The sequence below is a fragment of the Spea bombifrons genome, chromosome 4 (assembly GCF_027358695.1).
Source record: "Spea bombifrons isolate aSpeBom1 chromosome 4, aSpeBom1.2.pri, whole genome shotgun sequence".
NCBI classification, from domain to species: domain Eukaryota; kingdom Metazoa; phylum Chordata; class Amphibia; order Anura; family Pelobatidae; genus Spea; species Spea bombifrons.
In genome coordinates, this window is record NC_071090.1 from 612,352 (window position 1) to 637,973 (window position 25,622).

General features: G+C 47.4%; 2 protein-coding genes across 6 annotated transcripts in view; both read right to left on the reverse strand.

The window, feature by feature from the left end:
- Positions 1 to 747: 747 nt before the first annotated feature.
- KCNJ8 (potassium inwardly rectifying channel subfamily J member 8) lies at positions 748 to 4,248 on the reverse strand. Its single transcript, XM_053463164.1, has 3 exons — positions 4,095 to 4,248; positions 2,967 to 3,392; positions 748 to 1,774 (listed from the first exon to the last, which is right to left on the reverse strand). The coding sequence occupies exons 2-3, from the start codon at positions 3,317 to 3,319 to the stop codon at positions 874 to 876; spliced, it is 1,254 nt and encodes a 417-aa protein (XP_053319139.1). The 5' UTR covers positions 3,320 to 3,392; positions 4,095 to 4,248; the 3' UTR covers positions 748 to 873.
- A 2,796-nt stretch (positions 4,249 to 7,044) lies between these two features.
- Positions 7,045 to 25,622, reverse strand: part of ABCC9 (ATP binding cassette subfamily C member 9) — a 40,538-nt gene continuing 21,960 nt past the window's right edge. For 2 of the 5 annotated variants that reach the window (XM_053462994.1, XM_053462991.1), the window contains 22 exons: positions 23,967 to 24,068; positions 23,780 to 23,864; positions 23,099 to 23,179; positions 22,375 to 22,512; positions 21,466 to 21,591; positions 20,681 to 20,777; positions 20,359 to 20,573; positions 19,270 to 19,427; positions 19,106 to 19,175; positions 18,661 to 18,818; positions 18,273 to 18,365; positions 17,375 to 17,477; positions 15,031 to 15,132; positions 14,701 to 14,821; positions 13,882 to 14,012; positions 13,409 to 13,487; positions 10,812 to 10,920; positions 9,686 to 9,789; positions 8,997 to 9,130; positions 8,731 to 8,793; positions 7,836 to 8,000; positions 7,228 to 7,366 (listed from right to left, as the gene is read on the reverse strand). In XM_053462994.1, the coding sequence (XP_053318969.1) occupies positions 7,863 to 8,000; positions 8,731 to 8,793; positions 8,997 to 9,130; positions 9,686 to 9,789; positions 10,812 to 10,920; positions 13,409 to 13,487; positions 13,882 to 14,012; positions 14,701 to 14,821; positions 15,031 to 15,132; positions 17,375 to 17,477; positions 18,273 to 18,365; positions 18,661 to 18,818; positions 19,106 to 19,175; positions 19,270 to 19,427; positions 20,359 to 20,573; positions 20,681 to 20,777; positions 21,466 to 21,591; positions 22,375 to 22,512; positions 23,099 to 23,179; positions 23,780 to 23,864; positions 23,967 to 24,068 (2,407 nt within the window). In that variant the 3' untranslated portion in view covers positions 7,228 to 7,366; positions 7,836 to 7,862. Of the gene's footprint in view, positions 7,367 to 7,835; positions 8,001 to 8,730; positions 8,794 to 8,996; positions 9,131 to 9,685; positions 9,790 to 10,811; positions 10,921 to 13,408; positions 13,488 to 13,881; positions 14,013 to 14,700; positions 14,822 to 15,030; positions 15,133 to 17,374; positions 17,478 to 18,272; positions 18,366 to 18,660; positions 18,819 to 19,105; positions 19,176 to 19,269; positions 19,428 to 20,358; positions 20,574 to 20,680; positions 20,778 to 21,465; positions 21,592 to 22,374; positions 22,513 to 23,098; positions 23,180 to 23,779; positions 23,865 to 23,966; positions 24,069 to 25,622 lie in introns of those variants that run through there. The other 3 variants (XM_053462993.1, XM_053462990.1, XR_008353986.1) reach the window with 2 other exon arrangements.

The following is a 25,622-nucleotide window of genomic DNA, read 5'->3' on the forward strand; positions in this document are numbered from 1 at the left end:
TTACAGAATATGATGCCGCTATATAAATCAATAAATAATAAGATCTAGAATCTACACAACAGCTTCCTTACCAAATCCCAGCCTCGGCGCCCAGCGGCAAACGCCGGGGAATCTGAATAAAAGAAGATAATTGTATCCATTCGTATCCCACGATATTCCATCTTTATTGGATGCGCAAAGAGATACAAGTCAACTCATTACATTCATTTACAGTAATTCATGTAATAAAATCATTAAAAGAACAGGATTTCTAGAATATTTCTTTCTATGCGGAGTCTGGCAGGTCCAGGAAAGTCTCGAATAATAAAGGTTTCCTGCTGGCCACTAAGTTTTCTAATATTGATCGGAATGGGATTTCTTTCTGGTTCTCAGGAAATCAAGAGATCGTGTAATGTTCTTCCCGTATTTATTTTTTAATAGATTTGTCTCTTTCTAGGAGCTCAGAGTATGAGGCTACCATCATAAAACTACCCAAAAAACCTTCATGGTCTCAATAAAGTCCAAGAGGTGGACGAGGCCGAGGTGGAAGGCGGACGGGACCGGCAAATATGAACGCATAATGTGAAAAGCAGAAGGGCCATCTCCAGGGTGAGGACCTGCAAGTCAACCGTACCGCTCCTCTCTGATTCTGCCGGGACCCTCAGCTGTCTTGAAGGAGGTTTGAATCGCTCCACATCCCGCACGTTGAAAGACTAACCCCCTTGGCCAGCCGAGCTCACATGACAAAAGGTGACAAATCATGGGCTGGGTGCAGAGTGCGTGATACGTTGAGCCGGAACGGTACGCAAGAGCACCTTAAGTTCGTCCCATGAATAAATACGTGCTGTAACGTGTCACCATTATAAAGATTGCTAGGTCCTTCAGAGTCCTCTATCATGTCTCCACTGTCATTTTGTTCTGTTCCGAGGCAATAAATTGGACTTTAGGTACGATAAGGCCTGAGTTGTTCCGTCTCATGGAATTGTTCCGTCTCATGGAGTTGGTCCTCCTCATGGAATTCCGTTTCCTTAGAGAGTTCTGGTGAGAGAGCTCGCTCTTCTGCAGGGTTTGGATCAGAATGGACGGCTTCTCGTCTAATTCTCTGGCGCTGCAGTGAGGAGCCGCCACTTTGACGGTGTTGCCGAACTTGGAGTAATCCACCGAATAAACTCCATCTTCTTCAGTGACGATAGAAACAAATCGATGGCCCCAAAGGATTTCTTCTGCAATGTAAGAGGTTCTGGCTTGCGTTGTGATACCGGTGGTTTCCACCACTCCTTCAAGTATAACGATGACTTCCAGATCTTGGGTCGACAGGTCGGATGCGGAAATCTCATACAACGGACTTCTCTTGTCGATCACATGACTGACGATCAACGGGGCCACCAGGAAAATATTGTTGCTTTCCATAGAGTTTTCCACGGGGACGTCTATTTGGTGAATGGGGATGACTTCTCCTTCTGGAGTGACCGTTTTCCTCACAACTTGGATCCTCACGGACGCGCTGATAATCATGCTTTTCCTCAGGTCACCAACCCTGAACATGAAGCAAAGCTTGCCGTTGCGGAGGGCGATCACCGCGTGCCTACTGAAAATCAAGGTTTCGGCTCGGCGGTGGGACTGGGCGGTTTTCATGAAGATGCATCCCAGCATGACCGCGTTAATGATCAGACCCACAATGTTCTGCAGAATCAGCAGCGAGATCGCCAATGGACACTCCTCTGTCATCATCCTCCCCCCGAAGCCGATCGTTACTTGAACCTCGATGGAGAAAAGGAAAGCCGAAGTGAAGGATCTGATAAAACAAAAGTAATGAAGAATAATAATAATAACAAGAAACAGTGAAAGGAAAATAAGAAGAAAACAACTTTAGTCATTATGATTTTCGCTTTGTTGTCTGATCCCCAATCTACTAGACAAACCTCCCGACTTCTTATCATACTGCGTGGGGGGGGGTGATAGAATGACTCAGTCTTAATCACCCAGACAGACTCTCTGACTAATGAAAGTCTATGGAGGAATGGACTTCATGAACATTGCCATAAAGAGTCAGCTCCATGTGGGGTTTCAGCCGGGAAAGTCACCAAAAATATTACTGGAGTTATATTACTCTATACAGCGCTGGGGGGTTATATTACTGTATACAGCGCTGGGGGGGGTTATATTACTGTATACAGCTCTGGGGGGTTATATATTTCTGTATACAGCGCTGGGGGGTATATTACTGTATACAGCGCTGGGGGTTATATTACTGTATACAGCGCTGGGGGGTTATATTACTGTATACAGCGCTGGGGGGTTATATTACTGTATACAGTGCTGGGGGTTATATTACTGTATACAGCGCTGGGGGTTATATTACTGTATACAGTGCTGGGGGGTTATATTACTGTATACAGCACTGGGGGTTATATTACTGCATACAGTGCTGGGGGGTTATATTACTGTATACAGCGCTGGGGGTTATATTACTGTATACAGCGCTGGGGGTTATATACAGCGCTGGGGGGTTATATTACTGTATACAGCGCTGGGGGTTATATTACTGTATACAGCGCTGGGGGTTATATTACTGTATACAGCGCTGGGGGTTATATACAGCGCTGGGGGGTTATATTACTGTATACAGCGCTGGGGGTTATATTACTGTATACAGTGCTGGGGGTTATATTACGGTATACAGTGCTGGGGGTTATATTACTGTATACAGCGCTGGGGGGGTTATATCACTGTATACAGCGCTGGGGGGTTATATTACTGTATACAGCGCTGGGGGTTATATACAGCGCTGGGGGGTTATATTACTGTATACAGCGCTGGGGGTTATATTACTGTATACAGCGCTGGGGGTTATATTACTGTATACAGCGCTGGGGGTTATATTACTGTATACAGCGCTGGGGGGTTATTACTGTATACAGCGCTGGGGGTTATATTACTGCATACAGTGCCGGGCCATATTATTTCACCCCTCCCAGGTAACTTACGTGACGTCCGTGACGCAGGGCGTCGGGTGCCTGAGGTTGTCCCGGATGTCCATGTCTCCGTGAGCGAACGCCACCAGCCACCAGATCATGGCAAAGAGCAGCCAGCTGCACAGGAAGGACATGGTGAAGATGACCAGCGTGTGGCGCCACTTCAGGTCCACCAGGGTGGTGAAGACGTCCTGCAGGAAGCGGCCCTGCTCGCGGATGTTTTTGTGGGCGACGTTGCAGGCGCCACTCTTGGCCACGAATCGCGCTTTCCTGGCGGCGGGGCGCACTCGGGGCTTCCGTAAATTTTCGGCCGCGATTCTCGCCAGGACATACTCCTCGGGAATAATACTCTTACGGGCCAGCATTCTGCTTCTATCGTACGGGGAGGAATAATTTACACGGAGCGGCTATGAACGGAACAGCGACTCTAAAAACAAACTGAAAACAAAATTTATTTCCACCAGGCAGAAAACACTAAATATTCACCAATTAAACATAAAAATGTAAAAAAACGGACCTCGAGTTATTTTTACTTTTGCGTTTACGCTTCTTATATTCCCGCCCGCTTGCACACGCCCCCCGCATCCCCATCGGCTGATTTCTCTTACGTTTTTGCAAATATTTGTAACGCTTTTTAAAATAGTTGCAGAAAACTGGAAATTTGCCCAACAGTCAGACCGACATTAAAATAAAAATTAGAATTAAAAGGAATTTCCTTTTTTAAGAGAAAAAAAATTGAAAATCGACCTAAATTTAACCCTATGCGTTATCCTTGTGCAGAAAAAAAATGATTATGGTGGAGGCTGTATGTGTGAGCTTGATACCCCATGGGGCTGTTGGGTGAGGTTGGTACCCCGGTGGAGGCTGTGCTGTATAAGGAAGGTACCCCATGGGCCTGTTGGGTGAGGTTGGTGCCCGGTGGAGGCTGTGCTGTATCAGGAAGGTACCCCATGGGGCTGTTTTGTGAGGTTGGTACCCCGGGGAAGGCTGCATGCTGAGTCCCTAAATGACCCCGACTTATCAGCAGCCCCCCAGCCTGCAGCATGTGGCAGAATCTGGGGGCTCTATAATAACGGGTGGAAAGCAAAAGACACAGATCTTTATGCCCAGTAACAGACTAGGAGCTAACTGGAAACTTACTGGGATCGCACATTGCGCAGTCAGTGGTACTGGTCTCAGGGCTCCGGACCAGTCTCAAGATACGTCGAATGGTCCTCTCCAAGATCTGAATATAGTCCGTTCTCTCCTCCAGCCCTCTGGTTGTCCTGGTTGGAGGTTCGGCTCCTGCACCCGGATTCAGTTTATCTGGTTGGGGCTCTGTCCTGGTTAGTGGTCAGCACTAAGATACCCCCTGTGTGGTCAGCAGCCACGTTTCCTGGTCACCGAGACACTTTGCCGGGGAAGTTTATTCAGTTTCTGGCCATCCCCATCCCATGTTCTTTTTTCAAAGATCTCAGCTGGAAAAGTTCTCTTCTGGTTCTCGCTGTAACTGCAGCCCTGCAGCCTCCAGTGACGTACTGACCAGGAGAAACTCCCTCCCTGCGTTATCTGAGCTGCAGGAACAGCAATCACTGAGCTGCCCCACAGACACTGCGAGTTTCCTGCACCCAGGGCTTGGGGAAGGGGAGGCTTAAAGAAGCCACCTGTCCATGAGACCAGATGCCAGCGCACTGGACCATACCACTCAGCTACAAGCGCTTTGGACCATACCAAACAGTTACCACTAACACACTGAACCATACCACACAGCTACGAGCACTCTGGACCATACCAAACAGTAACCACTAGCACATTAGACCATACCACACAGCTACGAGCACTTTGGACCATACCAAACAGTTACCACTAGCACACTGGACCATACCACAGAGCTACCAGTGCTTTGGACCATACCAAACAGTTACCACTAGCACATTGGACCATACCACACAGCTACGAGCACTTTGGACCATACCAAACAGTTACCACTAGCACACTGGACCATACCACAGAGCTGCCAGTGCTTTGGACCATACCAAACAGTTACCACTAACACAGTGGACCATACCACACAGCTACAGCAGTTTGGACCATACCAAACAGTTACCACTAGCCCATTGGACCATACCAAGCACCTGACTAAACAGTAACCTGTACATTGGATTATAGCAAACAGATGTCAGCCCTCTGGACCATACCACACAGATACCAGACAACATTTTGGATCATACTAAACACCCACCTATACAATGGATCGTACCAAACCGGCACCATCACACTCACAAACCTACCAGCGGGTCAATGTGTCTGGGATGGAGGAGCGTTTCGTAATCGCCATGTTCCACCCTTTGTCACCTTGGTGCAGGTCCCAGGAATTTCATTAGAACATTAAACATTTCCTAACGCCTGGAAAAGTTTAGATTTGAAACAAAAATACAAATGTGGGCAAAAACATTATGTTGGCTCTTGGAACAGTTTTTACCTTTCTAAACCTTTTTAAACCTAACGCGACGAGGGAATTTAAACTTGTTTTGGGTAGGAATATGGGACAGGCACAGCTAGACTGAGCTAAAAAGCCTGAGCATCTGCCCCTTAACCTGAAGATTGGGGTAAAAAGCCTGAGAATCTGCCCCTTCACTGTAAGACATGGAGACTGGGGTGAAAGGTGTTCCTCAGCACGGCGATCCGCTCTCTAACTAACAAAAAGACATTAAACTCACAGAGAAGCCACTTTTTCAATATGATCCCCAAATCTAGTAATGAAATAAACATTTAAAAGAGTTTTTCGATCATAGGAGGCATTTATTACACGCAAAATAAAATCTAAAATCCAGTCCCTGATCTCCCAGACCCTTCACTGTCCCTTTAAACGGAGGATCCAGCCAGGACGTGATGATGTCATGTCGGACTTTAATGTAAGACATTTAATGAAACGGGACAGAAAAAAAAATGAGGATAGTAACCCAGAACCAGCCAGCAGATTGGCCCCATCCGGCCCCCATCTAGTCCCCCGTTTCTCCTGCTGTAAAGACTCAAACCTTAATCGGTCGTTGGTCTCGTCTTAGATTCAGGAGCCGTATGTCTATCCCATGCATGTTTAATCCCCTCACTGTATTACCCTCTACCACCTCTGCTGTGAGGCTGTTCCACTTATCCACCACCCTGCTTATATTCAGCCATATGCTTATCCCATGCATGCTTAAATTCCCTCGCTGGATTAGTTGTGTATAATTATTATTATTATAATTAATTATGACACTGAAAGCTTTTCCTTAAATGATTCTTGTGGCCTCTTTGTTCTGTGTCCATAAAGTGCGTGAACCCAGAGACCGTCTCAGGGTATTAGAATCTGAAGCCCCGTGGGGTGGACGGAACGATAAACAGACAGCTGTGGGAAAATCATGTGTCACATTTTTGTAGGATTGAGATGGAAAAAAGGCATTTTGAGAGAAACCGGGAATTCCCGGCAGACGGATCACAGATTTTAGCGAAATTTACGAGTTCCTTCCTGATTATCGGTAATTAGCTGCAGGACTTGGTAGAAAGAGTCAAGCCATTGGCAGGTATTCACTAACCCAGGAGTTAAACATCTCCCTGACCTCACTGTACATTAAGGATGCAACCCTGATGAGCTTCTCCCGAGCTGGCCCTGTATAATGTATAGTTAAATCAGTGACCGGCCCCCTGTATAATGTATAGTTAAACCAGCAGGCTGGGGCCCTGTATAATGTATAGATAAATCAGTGAGCCGGCCCCCTGTATAATGTATAGATAAATCAGTGACCGGCCCCTGTATAATGTATAGATAAATCAGCGAGCTGGCCCCTGTATAATGTATAGATAAATCAGTGAGCCGGGGCCCTGTATAATGTATAGATAAATCAGTGACCAGCCCCAGTATAACGTATAGATAAATCAGCCAGCTGGCCCCCTGTATAATGTATAGATAAATCAGCCAGCTGGCCCCCTGTATAATGTATAGTTAAATCAGTTAGCCGGGGCCCTGTATAATGTATAGATAAATCAGTTAGCCGGGGCCCTGGATAATGTATAGTTGGACGTCTCTTTCTCCGGCTCCTCGCTTTAACGCTTGAATGAAACCGACGCCGAGTTCTTTCAAAATCAGTGCAGAAAATTTTATTTCTATGTGACATAAAAATATAGTAAAACCCGACATTTCTCACCCAAAAAGCTCTTAAATAGAAAATAGAAAGGTTTCCTTTATTTATAAAAAGCTATAAAAACGGGTGACGGGGGGCCGCTGGACGAGTGACGGGGGGCCGCGGGACGGGCGGTCACATGTCGGCTCGTACAAACGAGGCGAAGATGCTGTCCTCCTGCGCGAGGAGACGCTCCGGAGTGTCGTACTCGAGGATGTTTCCCCGTCTCATGACGATCACCAGGTCGGCCGTGAGAATCGTGTGGACCCGATGCTGCGACGGACAAAAAGAGTCAGAAATACGTTTATCCAGCAAAAAAATATATGGAATTTAACAGCCAGGAAAAAATAAAAATCATTCCGATTCCCGGGTCGCTGCGGGAATAACGGGCCAAAAATACACGTTTTTGTGTCATTTATAAATATATCATTTAGATAGAAGGCTTATAACCGGGAAAAGAGGAAAGGACAGAGAAGGAGGCTGCGTGTGGGAACTTGGCCCAAGAGCTTACAGAGGACGTCAGACAGAGTATGTGTGAGCATAATGAACAGCCAATGTTCCATAATAGATATCTGAATGTAAGCTCTTGGGGTCAGAGACGCACTTACTGTGCAGGGGGTTTTGGGATTAAGGGCAGCGATGAAGGCATTTTCTATGTAAAGAAAAGCTGTTTGTTGTTTGGGTTCCCCTCTCTTTACGGGGTTCGGGGGTCCGGCAGCGGAGCGAGACTCGTTGTACCAACCAGAGAATGCGAGCGTCGGCAGAAATTCTACTTGTGACTTTTAACCAGGTAAGTAAAGAGCCCGGCCGGGATGGACAGCAGGTTGGAGGAAGTGTCGCTTTCTACCAAAATACCCTCGGAAAAGACTAGAACGATGTCTGAGTCCAAGATGGTGGAGACTCGGTGCTACAGAGCGGGACGGACACGACAGAGAGAAGAGAGAAGAGAGACAGTCAGGTGCGAGAGGGGAGAGACAGTAAAGTACAGAGAAATAGAATATCAAATTTTTCGGTTTATTCAATAAAATCACAGAAAATTGAAAAAAAAAACGGAGAAATCTGTTTCCTGTCATATTTATGACCTGGGGGGCCGACGCGTTTTGTAAGCGTAACCCGCCCTGTTACCGTTTCTTTGTTCTCGGTTTTGTGTTTCCAGCTCCGTCGCCGGCACGTGTAGCGCTGTTGGCAGGTAATTTCTCACTCGATTCGATTGGTCGCTCCCACAGTACCCCCGCCCCCGGCTATGTGCCTATTGGCTGTTTTGTGTAAATCTCCCCTTCCCTCCCCCACGGACCGTCCCGTTCATAACTGATTGGCTGCCATACCCCAGGTACCCGACGCTCATTGGCAAGAGATTCTGGCCGGGGATTTGATTGGCTCTCTGTGTCACCCGGTAACATTGTTCCCGTCGGCATTCTGTGCCCTTCTCTGTGACCTAGTTTACTCAGAGAGCCGGAGCCGTTACCCCGTCTGTAACCAGAGGGCCAAGAAAGTGGCCATCAACCCTAAACTGCCCTGAAGAGTCGCCACATTAAGACGAGGATAACAGAATATATCACTTGAACCCGACTGCCCCGGGGGGGGTACTTTCCGAGGGTGAACTGCGATTAGCGATCTGCCCCGTTTCCTCTACTTACTGCAATGGTCACCACCGTCCGGTCAGCAAACGCCGTCATCACCACCTTCTGCAAAATGTTTTCCTGCAAAGAAAGGAGTTCACGCGTTAATCGTTTACGCCGAGGGGAGGCGGGAGAAATGGAGAGGGGCAGAAAGGAGAGACGGGGCAAGAAATGAAAGAGAAGGACAGAGATAGAGGGATGAGAGATAGAGGGATGAGAGATAGAGGGATGAGAGATAGAGGGATGAGAGAGAGAGAAGGGCCGGCGGGGACAGGCACGCTCACCGTGGCCATGTCTATGGAAGCCGTGGCCTCGTCCATGATCAGGATGCTGCTCTTCCGTACGAAGGCTCTGGCCAAGCAGAAGAGCTGCCTCTGTCCGACGCTGAAATTCTCCCCTCCCTCCGTGACCATCGCGTCTGTGAACCAAACGTAACTTATAACACTCGGGAACCGTCTACCTGGCAAGAAGCTGCTGCCTGATTGGGTGATGCTTAATGCCCCCGGGGCGGCACAAAAACGGGGAGAAAATGGATGGGGTCTGAGACCAGAGCTAAAAATACATAGAATGAGACTGAAATAATCTGCACGGGGTGACCTGTAATAACACGGACGCGCTCAAATGTGATACACGCACACTCAGAGGCACGCACGCTCAGAGACATACACTCAGGTGCAGGCGCACTCATATGCATACGCTCAGAGGCACGCACACTCATATGTATACACTCAGAGGCACGCGCACTCAGAGGCACGCACACTCAAACATTCACAGTTATTTGACGCCATCAGCTCTCTAAACGTGGTTTCCTCTGCCCTCCTCGCACGGAACGCTCCAGCCGAGAGTTTATTCCAATGGCTTTAAATGGAAATCTGCCTCCCGCGGCTGATCCCATCCAGACGGGTTTAAACGCCGCTCCCTTTCATCAGGGGTCTGGCGGCCGTACAATAAAGCGGAGAGATTTAGGACGTACCCAGCCCTCCCGGCAGAGCCTTCACCAGGTTCTTGAGCTGCGCGATTTCCAGCGCCTCCCAGAGCCTGTCGTCGGTGCATTTACATTCCGGGTCCAGGTTTAACCTGCGCAGAAATCAGAAGCGGGGAGAGTGGCGTTATTTGCGTCTGGAAGGGTGAAGCCCCTCGGCTCTGACGCGGAGCTCACATTCCTACCGTCTACCGAAAACCCGCGGTACGCGTCACGATTTATTCCTCGCTCACACGGCGAGAGCTCAAAACACACCGGGGGCCGTTATCTTCACCGCCAGTCACCTGACTTAAAGCGAAACCGACTTAAAACGAGGCTATCCCATTAATCAGCAGAGAGGGCTATAAATATCCCCGTTTCGTCGCGTACGGCTGATGATCGTGTGAGTTGTAAACAGACATTTTCTGGGAAAAAAAATCTATATTTATGACATCACCAAGTTCCCAAAGTCTGAAAAATATTTGACTTTTAAATACTGTAAAAACTTCCTCAGGGACTTCTAAGGGTCCCAAAAGCTCCGATAACGGAGAAAAAAACACAATTTCAACTCTTTCCAAAAATATGGCGTTAAGGCGGAAGATATTTTCTTAAAACTGACGTTAACCATCTGATTGCCGGGGGGTCAGTAATGCATTGCTTTCAAAGGGTTAACATTTGTTATAAACCAGTAAAAGAGAAGGTGCCGGTATTTAAATAAACCCACCGGACCGGGGTGACTACAGCGATCGGTGGGGATTCCGGGGGGGACCCCAATACATGTTCACGTACAGAAAGTCTGGGGTTTTTCTGGGAACCCTAACTTCTTTATATAAGTAAGGAGTCTGAAATAGGACAGCCAATCGGAGACGAGTAAGGTGGTGCGTCAATCTCCCATTGGCTGTATTCCACTTGCTGATCTAACACTTTTACCGTTAACCCCAGAGGTCGGCATCACGGCGGGGGGGGGGCTTTTATAAATACATAACACTCCGCCGTTCCAATAATAATATATTCCGGGAACTGCCAGCTAAGCATGCGCAGACACAGCCAGCCGCCCCTCTCTTCTGCACCAGGTCAGGCCAGTGTGTGATTTTGGGGAGACAGATTGGGGGGGGTATTGGGGTAACTGATTCCGCACCGGATGGAGCCGCTGAACAGTACAGGGTCCTGGAGGATGATGGACAGTCTGGAGCGTAACGTGTGCAGGGGAAGCTTGGAGATGTCGATCCCATCAATAACGATCTTCCCTGCGCGAGAAAGAAAAAGGGCTCTGAAACCAAACGGCGCCGAACGCGGGACATTCCGCAGTAATTACAGCTAAGCGGGCGCGTTAAGGCCGTATAATACATTCATACAATAAACGGGCCGCCGTCAGATGTTAAGTATCCGCCATAAACACCCGAGACGTTTATTACAAGCCACAAAAATGCAATAAAAACCATAAGATCTTCCTGAGAGATACAGAAAGAATCTTCGCTGTTGGTTCGCCGTCCCTCATTTACACGGAATAATCAGAAATACGGTGACAGGAGCTGCGCACCGGAACGAGCCCCGGCAAAAACGGCTAAAAATAGGATTTACACTTTATTTGCATTTTTTAGTAAAACCTAAACACAGATGTCTGGCGTCAGCGAGAGCCGGGAACCTAATATACGGTAAAAAAATAAAAATCAGGAGTTTGAAGTCCCAGGAGATGCTCAACCATGGTCTGGAGAGTATACAATATATAATATTTGGAATATACAGGGGGAGAGTATATAATATATAATATGAGGAATATACAGGGATATAACGGGTTATAAGGACGGGATTAGTTATACGGCCGGAGAGTATATAATATATAATATGAGGAATATACAGGGATATAACGGGTTATAAGGACGGGATTAGTTATATGGCCGGAGAGTATATAATATATAATATGAGGAATATACAGTATATAACGGGTTATAAGGACGGGATTAGTTATATGGCCGGAGAGTATATAATATATAATATGAGGAATATACAGGATATAACGGGTTATAAGGACGGGATTTGTTATACGGCCGGAGAGTATATAATATATAATATGAGGAATATACAGGATATAACGGGTTATAAGGACGGGATTAGTTATACGGGTGGAGAGTATATAATATGAGGAATATACAGGATATAACGGGTTATAAGGACGGGATTAGTTATACGGCCGGAGAGTATATAATATATAATATGAGGAATATACAGGGATATAACGGGTTATAAGGACGGGATTAGTTATACGGGGGGAGAGTATATACCGTACTTACCGGCGTATTACACGCACCGGCGTATAACACGCACCCTCACCGGAACCGGAAGAGCGGGAGACGCGGCTGCAGATCGTGCAGCACAGAAAGTTATCGGCGTATAACACGCAGGTAGGGTTTAAACTTATTTTTTTAGATATAAAAGTGCGTGTTATATGCCGATAAATACGGTAATATATAATATGAGGAATATACAGGATATAACGGGTTATACGGACGGGATTAGTTATACGGGGGGAGAGTATATAATATATAATATGAGGAATATACCGGATATAACGGGTTATAAGGATGGGATTAGTTATACGGGGGGAGAGTATATAATATATAATATGAGGAATATACAGGATATAACGGGTTATAAGGAACGGGATTAGTTATATGGCCGGAGAGTATATAATATATAATATGAGGAATATACAGGGATATAACGGGTTATAAGGACGGGATTAGTTATACGGCCGGAGAGTATATAATATATAATATGAGGAATATACAGGGATATAACGGGTTATAAGGACGGGATTAGTTATACGGGGAGAGTATATAATATATAATATGAGGAATATACAGGATATAACGGGTTATAAGGACGGGATTAGTTATACGGCCGGAGAGTATATAATATATAATATGAGGAATATACAGGATATAACGGGTTATAAGGACGGGATTAGTTATACGGCCGGAGAGTATATAATATATAATATGAGGAATATACAGGATATAACGGGTTATAAGGACGGGATTAGTTATACGGGGGAGAGTATATAATATATAATATGAGGAATATACAGGATATAACGGGTTATAAGGACGGGATTAGTTATACGGGGGAGAGTATATAATATATAATATGAGGAATATACAGGATATAACAGGTTATAAGGACGGGATTAGTTATACGGCCGGAGAGTATATAATATATAATATGAGGAATATACAGGATATAACGGGTTATAAGAACGGGATTAGTTATACGGCCGGAGAGTATATAATATATAATATGAGGAATATACAGGATATAACGGGTTATAAGGACGGGATTAGTTATACGGGCCGGAGAGTATATAATATATAATATGAGGAATATACAGGATATAACGGGTTATAAGGACGGGATTAGTTATACGGGCCGGAGAGTATATAATATATAATATGAGGAATATACAGGATATAACGGGTTATAAGAACGGGATTAGTTATACGGCCGGAGAGTATATAATATATAATATGAGGAATATACCGGATATAACGGGTTATAAGGACGGGATTAGTTATATGGCTGGAGAGTATTTTAACCCCCTTTGAGGCACAATTAGAAATTGTGAGCTCCTTCTGGATCTAGCCACGGCCACGTTACACACAGGTTGCATGCGCTATCAAAGACACACAAATGATCCAGCGCTGGCGCAAACGCTTTATAAAAAGCACTTAAACCAACCGTCAAATATATCCACCATCCGGAAAAAAGCGAGAGAGAGGGAAGATTTCCCACTTCCGGTCCTTCCGCAGATGCCGACCTGCAAAATAATCACGTTAATATTGGTTTTCTCAGCGACTGAGGCCAATCAGAGGGGACGATCGGGTAGAAGTTGCATGCGCGATGCCGCCATTGGCCAGTGTTCAGGGCATTCCGCTCTCGCCTGTCATTTCTTAATTTTTAACTAAATTTCCCACCGCAGACTCAACGCCTATAGTGCGGACCACGCGATATAAACACACAATCAGAATTCCTATCAAAAGAAAGCCAGCCCAATGATTCAGCGGCCCCTGAGCACCCCGATCCGACTGTCTGTCCGCAGGGGAAGATTTGTCCTTTTGTCATTTGCTATTTTCCACGTGAGATAAATAAATCAGGTTAAGTAATTCCGTGTTTTCACCGCACAATGACCCCGGAGCACGCGTGTGCTGTACCTTCTGTCCCGGTTTAATGTACGCTTTCACGTGTTTAAGGACCGGTTTGAGGTTATTGTCGTATCTCACGCACAGATCACTGATCTTTATCTCTCCCTGACTCGGCCAATCCTCCGGCACCTGCTGAGCGTCTGGAAGAGAAAAACCCAAAAAAGGATTAATTGTACAGATTTATACATTTATAATTAAAGTTAACCGGATGATGAAACAAACGGTTCTGATCTGCTGACAACTTCTGTAACCCTGTAGCCAGGGGGCAGCGACCACAAGGTGACCCTCGATACCCGGCTCCTCACGTGGACCCAAATTAGATGATACGATTGCCCCTGGACATGGCGGGGGTCCGTGTTATGTCACTACCACCCCCTCCCAATGACCCCGGTTTCAGGTCTGTCATGCTGGAGTTTCAGGGGGTACGGGGGGGCTTTGTTTTTTAGTATTACCCCCGTCACCCAAACGTAAGCCCAGAGTTTTGAAAGACCGGGAGGGGAGTCTTAGAAGGCGTCGGGGTGGAAGCCGTGCTGGATACGGACAAACATTACTTTGAAGTCCAGGATGTTAAACAACATTATCGCCAGTTTAGAAATCATAATATTTTTCATGTAAAGAACACAATGTTATTTTCTTTTTTCTGGGGTTAGAGGAATCTGCTGTCACTTCATCAGAGGTCTCTCCAAAGAACAGAGAAGTCGAGATAAAATGAAAACAAAGCCGCGCGTTCCCGCGGAGCCCCCCCTCACGCGCCGAGTGCTTCGGGATGACATCATGACGACGTCACCGAACGCCTGACGGTCACCGTTAGCAACGTGCATCCTGTACCTATAGTCCCCTCGTAACTCTCCGAGTCTATGTTCAGAAATCCGTTCACCTTCTTCACGGCTCCGATCTGAACCTCCAGGTCGGCCAGGTTTCTCACCACCCAGTTCAGGTAATTGGTTACCTAGACAATTACAATCATTAAGAATATTGCGACCTTCTACATAAATAAAAATGATAAAATAAATCAGAGAGAAAAGAATAAATATAAATATACTAATAAATACGATTATACCCGCTTTCACGTTGTGCTCCGCGTCACCTTTATCGGTTACTCTATAAATATTCTCATGTAAATCCGCGCCATATTGGGACATTGGGTGGAGGACGTACCGTCAGCGCGTAGGTGAGGCCCAGGCCTACGATCCCAGAGTTCAGGCCGTATATAATGGAGGTCACTGCAGCCGTAAGAACGATGCAGGCGCCTAAATAATCCTGGGGAGAAAAGAGGTGAATTCATCAGGGTCTGCAAATAAAGGGAGTTTATTGGGGCAAAACGAGATACAACCAGGTGTTTGTCAGCGACCGACATTACTGTATACAGTGCTGGGGGTTATATTACTGTATACAGCGCTGGGGGGTTATATTACTGTATACAGCGCTGGGGGTTATATTACTGTATACAGTGCTGGGGGTTATATTACTGTATACAGTGCTGGGGGGTTATATTACTGTATACAGCGCTGGGGGGTTATATTACTGTATACAGTGCTGGGGGGTTATATTACTGTATACAGCGCTGGGGGTTATATTACTGTATACAGCGCTGGGGGTTATATTACGGTATACAGCGCTGGGGGTTATATTACTGTATACAGCCCTGGGGGTTATTACTGTATACAGCGCTGGGGGTTATATTACTGTATACGGCACTGGGGGGTTATTACTGTATACAGTGCTGGGGCGGTTTATATTACTGTATACAGCGCTGGGGGTTATATTACTGTATACAGCGCTGGGGGTTATATTACTGTATACAGCGCTGGGGGGTTATATTACTGTATATAGGGCTGGGGGTTATATTACTGTATACAGCGCTGGGGGGGATATATTACTGTATACAGCGCTGGGGGTTATATTACTGTATACAGCGCTGGGGGTTATATTACTGTATACAGCCCTGGGGGTTATTACTGTATACAGCGCTGGGGGTTATATTACTGTATACGGCACTGGGGGGGGTTATTACTGTATACAGTGCTGGGGCGGTTTATATTACTGTATACAGCGCTGGGGGGTTATATTACTGTATACAGCGCTGGGGGTTATATTACTGTATACAGTGCTGGGGGTTATATTACTGTATACAGCGCTGGGGGTTATATTACTGAATACAGGGCTGGGGGTTATATTACTGGATACAGCGCTGGGGGTTATATTACTGTATACAGCGCTGGGGGTTATATTACTGAATACAGGGCTGGGGGTTATATTACTGGATACAGCGCTGGGGGTTATATTACTGTATACAGCGCCGGGGGTTATATTACTGTATACAGTGCTGGGGGTTATATTACTGTATACAGCGCCGGGGGTTATATTACTGTATACAGCGCCGGGGGGTTATATTACTGTATACAGCGCTGGGGGTTATATTACTGTATACAGCGCTGGGGGTTATATTACTGTATACAGTGCTGGGGGTTATATTACTGTATACAGCGCTGGGGGTTATATTACTGTATACAGCGCTGGGGGTTATATTACTGTATACAGCGCTGGGGGTTATATTACTGTATACAGCGCTGGGGGGTTATATTACCGTATACAGCGCTGGGGGTTATATTACTGTATACAGCACTGGGGGGTTATATTACTGTATACAGCGCTGGGGGGTTATATTACTGTATACAGCGCTGGGGGGTTATATTACTGTATACAGCGCTGGGGGTGTTATTACTGTATACAGCGCGGGGGGTTATATTACTGTATACAGCGCTGGGGGGGTTATTACTGTATACAGCGCTGGGGGTTATATTACTGTATACAGCGCTGGGGGGTTATATTACTGTATACAGCGCTGGGGGTTATATTACTGTATACAGCGCTGGGGGGTTATATTACTGTATACAGCGCTGGGGGTTATATTACTGTGTTTTTGCCCTGTGACTTTAAAGAGTTTGCGCTCCCCTCTGCTTTGTGCTTTTATGTAAATATTTGCCGCTGGGGCCACTTCTGTATCGCATGTAATTTAAACAAAAGATTAGCGCGGCTCGGCCTCTCGCCGAGTCCTAAACAGAGCGTTCTGTACCCTCCGACTTTATCAAATAACCGGAATCAAATTCCTCCCCAAAACCACAATTATAAACCTTTCCTGCGGATTCTGCGATTTTCTTCCTGCGAAACCTGTACGTTCATTTATCTGAAGGGGTTTCTGGAAAACGTAGAGGATTCTGAGAACGGCCTCCCAGCAGAGACAGTTTGAGTACTGAAATTCCAAGTAGGGTATTAGCTGAGCCCAAGTAACATTAGAAGGCTGGGTGTGCTGGGAATTATCTCCTGCCCTTATCTCTGCTTTTATGTAAAACGAACCAGATTCACATTCTAGGCGTTAATTAACCCCTTTGCTACCTCTGCAGTCCAAGTGATGTGCTCTGGCTTTCATTTATCCAGGTCTGGGCTTGGGATGGGGTATAAAATGCCCCCCATGGGGTGATGCTTCCCCCGACACACTTACCGTCCTGACCTCGAGCCACCGGTTTGCCGCCGACAGGAATAAATACGCCAGGTTATTGGTGTCCGTCAGCTCCAGCATCCTCTGCTTGAACCGGGCTTCGTGTCTGCAGAGAGACGTTTAATTAACGTGTTATTAATTCATTAACGTATCGTTATTCACATGCGCATAACATGACCCGTCGGTCTCCCTTCCAACCATGCGCTAAAGGGACCCCCTACACATTGCTATATAAGGTAAAGCTATATAATATCCATCGTGTGAGCTGAGAAGTTGGGGGTCCGGGGCGCCCCTGTGTATTAAGGGTAGGGCTGTAAATATGTCTCATGGAGCGCTGTGTGAGACGCGAGATAAAAAGAAAATTCCACATCATGAGAATTTCCTTCCTCCGAGCAAACAACACGTCAAACAAACACAGAAGATCTAAAGAGCGGAGCCAGTCACGGGGTAATTTACGGCGAGTATCTGTGTTTGGCACATGAGGAAGACGATGGTCTGCGTTCCTTCACGACTGTTATCAGACAGACGATGAAGGCCGAGCCGCGGCCGTCGTATCACTGCGCTGGAGAGACGTGCTGGGAAAAGAGATGTCCGGGGGCTCTGTCACGGCTCGGGTGACATGTGCGTGAAAGGGTCTGGAGGGCCGCGAGGGTCTTAGGGACCCCACACTCTGCAGTTCTCACCGAGTGCAGACTGCATAGGGGGTCTCAGAAAGTCTAGCGAGGGTTCCAGGGACGGCTCCCGGACGTTTCTATGCAATGGGATGGCGGGGATACAAAGTGTCACCGCTGGGCTCTTCTCCAGGTCCCTTTCAGTTCTCGGGGACATTAACGACAGCGTAAAACCTGTAACCGGTCAGGATACACGCGTGTTCCATACACAGGACACGCAGGGCACCTACTTGAATGCGCGGATCGTTGTGAGTCCCTCGGCGGTCTCGGAGAAGTGACACAGTAACGGGAGCTGGGTATTATCATCCAATTCCTGGAGATCTCTGCGGGAAAATAACCCCAAAGGGGGTAATAAAACAGGGGTAACTCTGTGAGGGCCAAGGGGGTGCAAAATACTCAACCTGACGCCTCTTACATCAATAAACCCCCGACTGTGTGCAACGGCCAAAATAATCCCATAAAATTCAGGTTTTAGGTCTGTTGGGTTACGCAGAAGGAAGGGAAGACCCCCCACTGCCTGCCCGGCAACCCGGCGGACCTAAAATATTTAATTTTACGAGGTCCTTTTCCAATATTTTACTAGCTTTAAGCTGCGCACGTTCATCCCGTCGTACGTACTTGGAGGCGACTCTAAAGTATTTCTGGATGAAGTAAAACGCCACCCCGAGCGGCACCAGCGCGATCAGGAAGAGCGGCGTGGCGCAGGAGATCAGGCCGATGGCGCACAGACACAGCAGGGTGGACCTGGTCAGGGACTCCAGGGTCGGAGGGATGTGCTGGCGGAAAAACCCAAAAGGAAGAAATAAATGGAAGGTTCCCCAAACCCCGGCTCGGCTCGCCAATGTCTTTTCCAATAAATAAATTATTTCAATGAAGCACCGGGCCCCGGGCAACGCGAAGAGCCTGCGCAGCACCTTACGGGCTCACTACAGCTTCCCAATCACAGAGTTAAAGGTACATTGTAACGGCCGAGCCCTGATCCAAAACCTGCCAGGGCACAATTACCATCCTGCCGGGGCAGAGCCGGGGCAGAGCCCAGCCGGTTCCGCGCAGAACTTCTTACCTGGTCAATGATGTTGGTGTCGGCAGAAAAGCGATTTAAGATTAGACCAAGCGGCGTCGTATCAAAAAATCTGATAAGAACAAAAAATACAGACATTACAGAAAAGCCAACTTATTTCCGCCGTTGATAGTTACTCTCGTGGGTTAACGGGAATTAATATTTACCGGATCGGTGCCAGGATGATCTTCTTCAAGAGGTTGTCATGGAGGTTCTTGGCGGCTGTGAGACCCAACCACTCGACCGATAACGAGGTGACCAGACACAGAACGATCCCCAGAGCACTGAGGATGCTGAATCTCACAACGTAGTACGAGCGATCCGTCTGCACGAGAGAGGGAGAGAGAGAGAGCGAGAGAGAGAGAGAGAGTGAGAGAGTGAGAGAGAGTGAGAGAGAGTGAGAGTGAGAGAGAGGGAGAGAGCGAGAGAGAGTGAGAGAGTGAGAGAGAGAGAGAGTGAGAGAGTGAGAGAGAGTGAGAGAGAGTGAGAGAGAGGGAGAGAGCGAGAGAGAGTGAGAGAGAGAGAGAGAGAGAGAGCGAGAGAGTGAGAGAGAGAGAGAGTGAGAGAGAGGGAGAGAGTGAGAGAGCGAGAGAGAGAGTGAGAGAGAGCGAGAGAGAGAGAGAGAGAGAGAGAGGTTTAACGCCACGCGATCCCACCACAGAGACCACGGAGCCTGTGCAGAGCCACAACATGACTGCTCTCCCGGGGTCCTGTTTATAACATGGGGGCCTGTTTATAACTCGGGGGCCTGTTTATAACGCGGGGGCCTGTTTATAACTCGGGGGCCTGTTTATAACGCGGGGGCCTGTTTATAACTCGGGGGCCTGTTTAGAACGCGGGGTCCTGTTTATAATATGGGGGCCTGTTTATAACTCGGGGTCCTGTTTATAACATGGGGGCCTGTTTATAACTTGGGGGCCTGTTTATAACGCGGGGGCCTGTTTATAACTCGGGGGCCTGTTTATAACGCGGGGGCCTGTTTATAACTCGGGGGCCTGTTTATAACTCGGGGGCCTGTTTAGAACGCGGGGTCCTGTTTATAATATGGGGGCCTGTTTATAACTCGGGGTCCTGTTTATAACGCGGGGGCCTGTTTATAATGCGGGGGCCTGTTTATAACGCGGGGGCCTGTTTATCACACCACGTTTATTTTCAGGTGCTCCTGGGGAGGGCAGAACCCCAAAACCCGCAATTTCCCCTTTGGCGTACGATACGATTTAAACACAGAAAGCAGCCGCCCCCGGGTGCCTTATTACCCCATCGCTGGTGCTATTAGACGAGGTCCAGTGAACCAGCCAGTAGTCGATGGCTACGATAACCGAGTGCTTCAAAAGCTTGGACACGACCATCAGAAAAAGCAGGAGGTATCCACCCGACGTCAGGTATTTCCAGCACGTTCTCCACGGCATCTTGGTCCTCAGCCTCATCACGGTGGACATGTTATCCTCCTCATCCTCCTCCTCCTCCTCCTCTGAAAGGGGAAAAGATGTGTTTACGGGCACCTCCATAGGACCCGGCATTTCCCAGCATGCCGCTGGCAGTCTGACTCCCGAAGTGAAGCCCCCCGGCCCCCCGTACCTTCCTCCTCATCCTCGATCTGGGCTTTGGCTTCTCTGGAGTACATCGCTCTCCGCAGAGTCTTCCGCTCCATGGCGGCCTGGTCAGCATCGGTGTCCTGAGAAAACGTATTATCCGTCAGAGCAAAGACAACGTTCTTAAATAAATCAGTGCCGGGGGGCAGGGGGGGGGATTTCTCCAATCAGTAAATATGCCAAGTGGCCAATCACAGCCACCATACAGACACATAAAAAATATTATATGATGTGCCGGTCCCTTTGGTGCACAACGCAACAGTAATGAGTATTACCCAAAACACACAGAAACGTGGAAACAGCCGCGTAACACATAATCGACCCCATTCATTAGAAAACTAATAATGACTCGGTGCGGAATTACTCAGGAGAGGGTGGAGAGATAAGTGGAACAGCCTCCCAGCAGAAGTGGTAGAGGGTAATACAGCGAGGGGATTAAACATGCATGGGATAGACATACGGCTCCTGAATCTAAAACGAGATTAGGGTTTGAGTTGTTACAGCGGGAGACTAGACGGGCCGACGGGGGCCGATCTGCCGGTAAATTCTAGGTTTGTAAGAATGGAATGATCTGGGGATCCCGGACCCTTCAGTGGAATCTTTTTAATGCTGGGAAGCGCCAGGAATCTCTTTCTATTCTCTGGTGTCGGAGACGCGGATATTTCCTGCTGTCGGCATCTTCCTGAGATTTAGTAACAAGACCCCCCATTCGGCCCCCCTATGGAATATACAAGCGATATCACACCCCGCGGGGGGCACACGAGCTTCTACCTTCTCGAGCTCCTGGTCCTGCCGGTTCATCAGCGTCTTCCAGTGCTCGTACAGCTCGTTGTCGTTGTTCTGAATGTCCTTTAACGTTCCCTCTCTCAGGACGGAGCCGTCTTTCATGGCGATAATCTGAAAATACCAAGGGCCACAAACACTTTTTATTCCAATTTATCCGCTTTATAAAAACCTCGATCCCCAGGATTTAGGGGCAATTATCTTAATTCACTTTTTACAGTAAAAGTCCAGTAATGCGTCCTTGAAAAAAGAGGGAAAAGGTAACGTATAATATAAAAAAACTAACAAAAAGTGGCATTTACAGCCGTCTCTCACAATCATCGTCAGCGCAGGTTCACCTCACATAGCGTACGGGGTGCGGCAGAAACTCCATCCGCGGCGGACAGCGGAGAGTTAACTTAACCGTTTAACCCCTAACTTTATAAGGGTTTTTCTCCAGCGAGCGGCTGCACATTTTTAACATGTATAGGAATCTTTAGGGTGGGGTACAGACCGCCGACCCCCCCCCCCCGCGTACGATCTCCCGTTACAGACTAATTACTTTCAGCGATGATATAAAAGTATTACAAGATAAAACGGTTTGCTCTCGGCACATCTCCAAACCATAAAACTAAAGTGTCTGCCGTCTGGGAAGATCTCGCGGTCCCAGATGCGATTAATCAGGAGGGTTAGCGGCTTTTCCAACAGCCAAACAATTACCTTTTTTTAGCTGAAAAGCCGTATTATTTGGGTTTAGATGAAATAAACTGAAATATTAACGAGATTCCTAATGTTACGAGGGTTATGTATAAAGGGCAGCTCTGGTGCACGGTGATAGAAGCGGTGCAGTCGCCGTAGTAACAAGCTGTATGCCCTGCGACGTCCGCGGCCGGCATGAGTCCCGTGACGTCTTCTTACCCAGTCGGCGTGCGGAAGATACTGTAACTTATGTGTCACCAAGACCACCGTCCTCTTATCCTCTCGAAGAAACTTCAGGATTCCTTCTTGCATCAGGTGGTCGCTCAGATGTATGTCGAGGGCTGAGAACGGGTCGTCCTGACGGGAGAGACAGACGAGTCGGAACGTGTAATATTCTCTTACCCGCATGATGTCATCATTTAGGTTACAGAAATAGTAATCATTTCCTTGGAGGATTCCACCGATCTTTTACAATAAACAGGATTCTGCGGCATTAGCTATATCGTGTTCCTTGCCCCGTGGATCTGGAAAGTGTTACCCGCGGCCCTGTCACCAGGCTGAAGAGGCTGGCTGAGGATGATGAGAATAGAAGTACTCTTAATAACCCTGTCAGAGACGTGTTGGGGGGCATTATAAAGCCCCCCGCGCCAACCTGTGAGACGTGAGCTTTATTCAGTACCCATTTCCTGAAACGTCCAGGGGCAGCGTGAGACATCTCTGCATGTGGGGGGCTCTGGGGGTCCCAGTATTACAGATGAAGACACAATTGTCACACATAAGCCCCTTATAGGATCAGTACTGAATCTGGCCATTACATACAAACAATACAGCTCCGTATGTTCAAATAAGGGCAGCCCAGGGGCAACTGCCGGCCCGTGGCCTGACCCTTGGGGCATTTATCCGGCTGGAATCATGAAGCGCCGGCTGCTGATATATATCTCACCAGGAAGACGATGTTGGTGTTTTGATAGAGAGCTCTCGCCACGCAAATCCTCTGCCGCTGGCCGCCGCTTAAATTAATGCCCTAACGGACACAAATGGGTTAAATGTCATTAGTCAGAAGAGACAAAACACAGCGATTTTAGATAAGAGAGTCTCGGCAGAGAAGTCCCGAGCGCCGCCGCCGCCGCCGTCCTCCTTGAGGATGGATTTAAAGGTCAGTCTTCATTGTTTCTTCCGGGAATCACAGAGGTTTCCCCAGACCGCTAACAAGACATGGGGGGTTAATTAACCCTTTTAGTGTAGGGGGAAGAGAGGGTTAAAAAAGAACGGGATCCATGTCACCCCCTCAGCACCGTAAGGGTTAAAGGAATACATTAAATGCCCGTGATGATTATCAGGCCCGGATTTAGAGGAATGCAATCATCTTAACGTTATCGTGGAGATAAAATGCTGGGTTTTTTTCTCCCCGAATATTATTGGCAGAAGCTCAGGGAATTTGGGGGCGCGAGACGTCACAGATAAACATTTACAGGATGAAGCGCTACTTTCACTCGTATTTGTGTACAGCGGGTCTTTTCTCGCTTATAATTCATTTCCATCTGATATTAGCTCTCCTCGCTTACATATTTTTGGTCTGGCACCCAGTGCTTCGTTTATCTGCCACAGACATTTTTTCTCTCACCCTCTCTCCAATTTCAGTTTGATCTCCAAAAGGTAATAAATCGATATCCGGCTGCAGCGAGCAGGCGTCGATAACGGCTTTGTACCTGCGTCCGGAAAAACACATTCCAGGAATATAGAGAGAATATCGGAAATATACAGATCAAACAAGTCATGCGGTGAAAGACCCCCCGGCGCGTTTTCATTACCTCTGCTTGTTGAAGGGGCTTCCAAACGTGATGTTTTCCTCCACGGTAGCGTTCAGCAGCCACGGCTTCTGCCCGGCGTACGCCACCGAATGCCTGACTTTGCTGCCGAGTAAATAGAGTTAATATTAAGGAATATCACAGGGGGGACCCTCACTCCACGGCAAACGGCTCTTTACCCACCGACATAAAAACAACACGCAAAGCCTGGAGAAAAAAGAAAACATAAGCAAAAAAAGGAAAGGAAGGATAAAGTGTTAAGGAGAAAATACCTGGCGCCCCGGTGTGTTGCTGCCACCTGTGGGGTAATTACTCCAGGGGGATTTGCTGATAGTTCGGTGGTCGGGGTATTTCACGGCCGCACACCACGCGATGGTAACAGGAATTACATTAAATGCTACTAATGAGTGTATTTAGAATGAATATTAAAAAAAGGTGGCGATGGGGGCACGTGGCGGTCTGACCAAATAATGCCACCCCTAACCGTACCAAGTAATGCCACCCCTAACCGTACCAAGTAATGCCACTCTGTGGGGAATATAAAGACAGGGAGGCAGTTTGGAGAATCTAGAGATCTGTAAACAGGAAAACTCAGAAAGTGCTTTTATTGATGAGAGAGAGAAAGAAACGGAAAACATAAAGGAAAAACAGATAAAAACAATGGAGAAAAGCAAAGAAACTATAAGAATTATTCAGGGAAGAAAGCAGAAGATGAGAGATCAGCGAGTCGGGAAGCGGATTTGGCAAAAATGAAAGGAACACAATCGGCGGCAGATTATGGGTTAAAATCAAACAAAACCAGCATTTGGGGCGTGGTCTGGCAGCCTAACCGCATGGCCGTCTTTCACTAGAGCTCCGACGAAATATCAGCCGTACATAGCCTATTTGCGATTTTTTTTTCTTTCTTTTTTATTTGGTTTGGTTTATTTTGTTCCGGACATCTTGGGGGTTCGTTTTCATGGCCTCTAAACACCCGAAGAGATCCACGCAGAAGCTCCAGCAATATTTTCCGAAACGGGCTAGGCCGCCTTTCTCTGACCAAGATGGCGATGGCCCGCCACTCCCAGCTTCCCAGCCAGAGTTGGAGGAAGATGATGACGCAGTGGATGCTCCTGTTACCACTCACCTTTTGCAGAATATGCTGGATAGTATGAGGGTGGCGATGACTTCAGAGATTAAGGACATGTTGTCCGACATTAAATCAGATCTGCAGCAATTGGGTTCCAGAACGGATCACTTGGAGGGACGGTTTGAGGACTTCGCCTCCGCCTTTAATGATTTGGTGGACCGGCATAACACTGTGGAAGACCAAGTTCAGACGATGCACAGCAAGATTGCTGACCTGGAGGACCGTTCCCGTCGGAACAATCTTCGCATTCGGGGGATTTCGGAAGAGGTGTCTATGGCTGCCCTACCGGAGTATGTCTCTACCTTTTTTTGCTCTCTGCTACCTGATGTTCCCCCCTCGGACTTTCTCCTCGACCGCATCCATCGCATCCCCAAACCCAAGTCTCTGCCATCACACATTCCTCGGGATGTTATTATTCGTCTCCATTATTTCCACGCTAAAGAGGCTCTCCTGAGATGTGCCCGTGCCTTCCCTACCTTACCTGAGCCTTATGCCGACCTTCATCTCTATGCTGATCTTTCTGCTGCTAC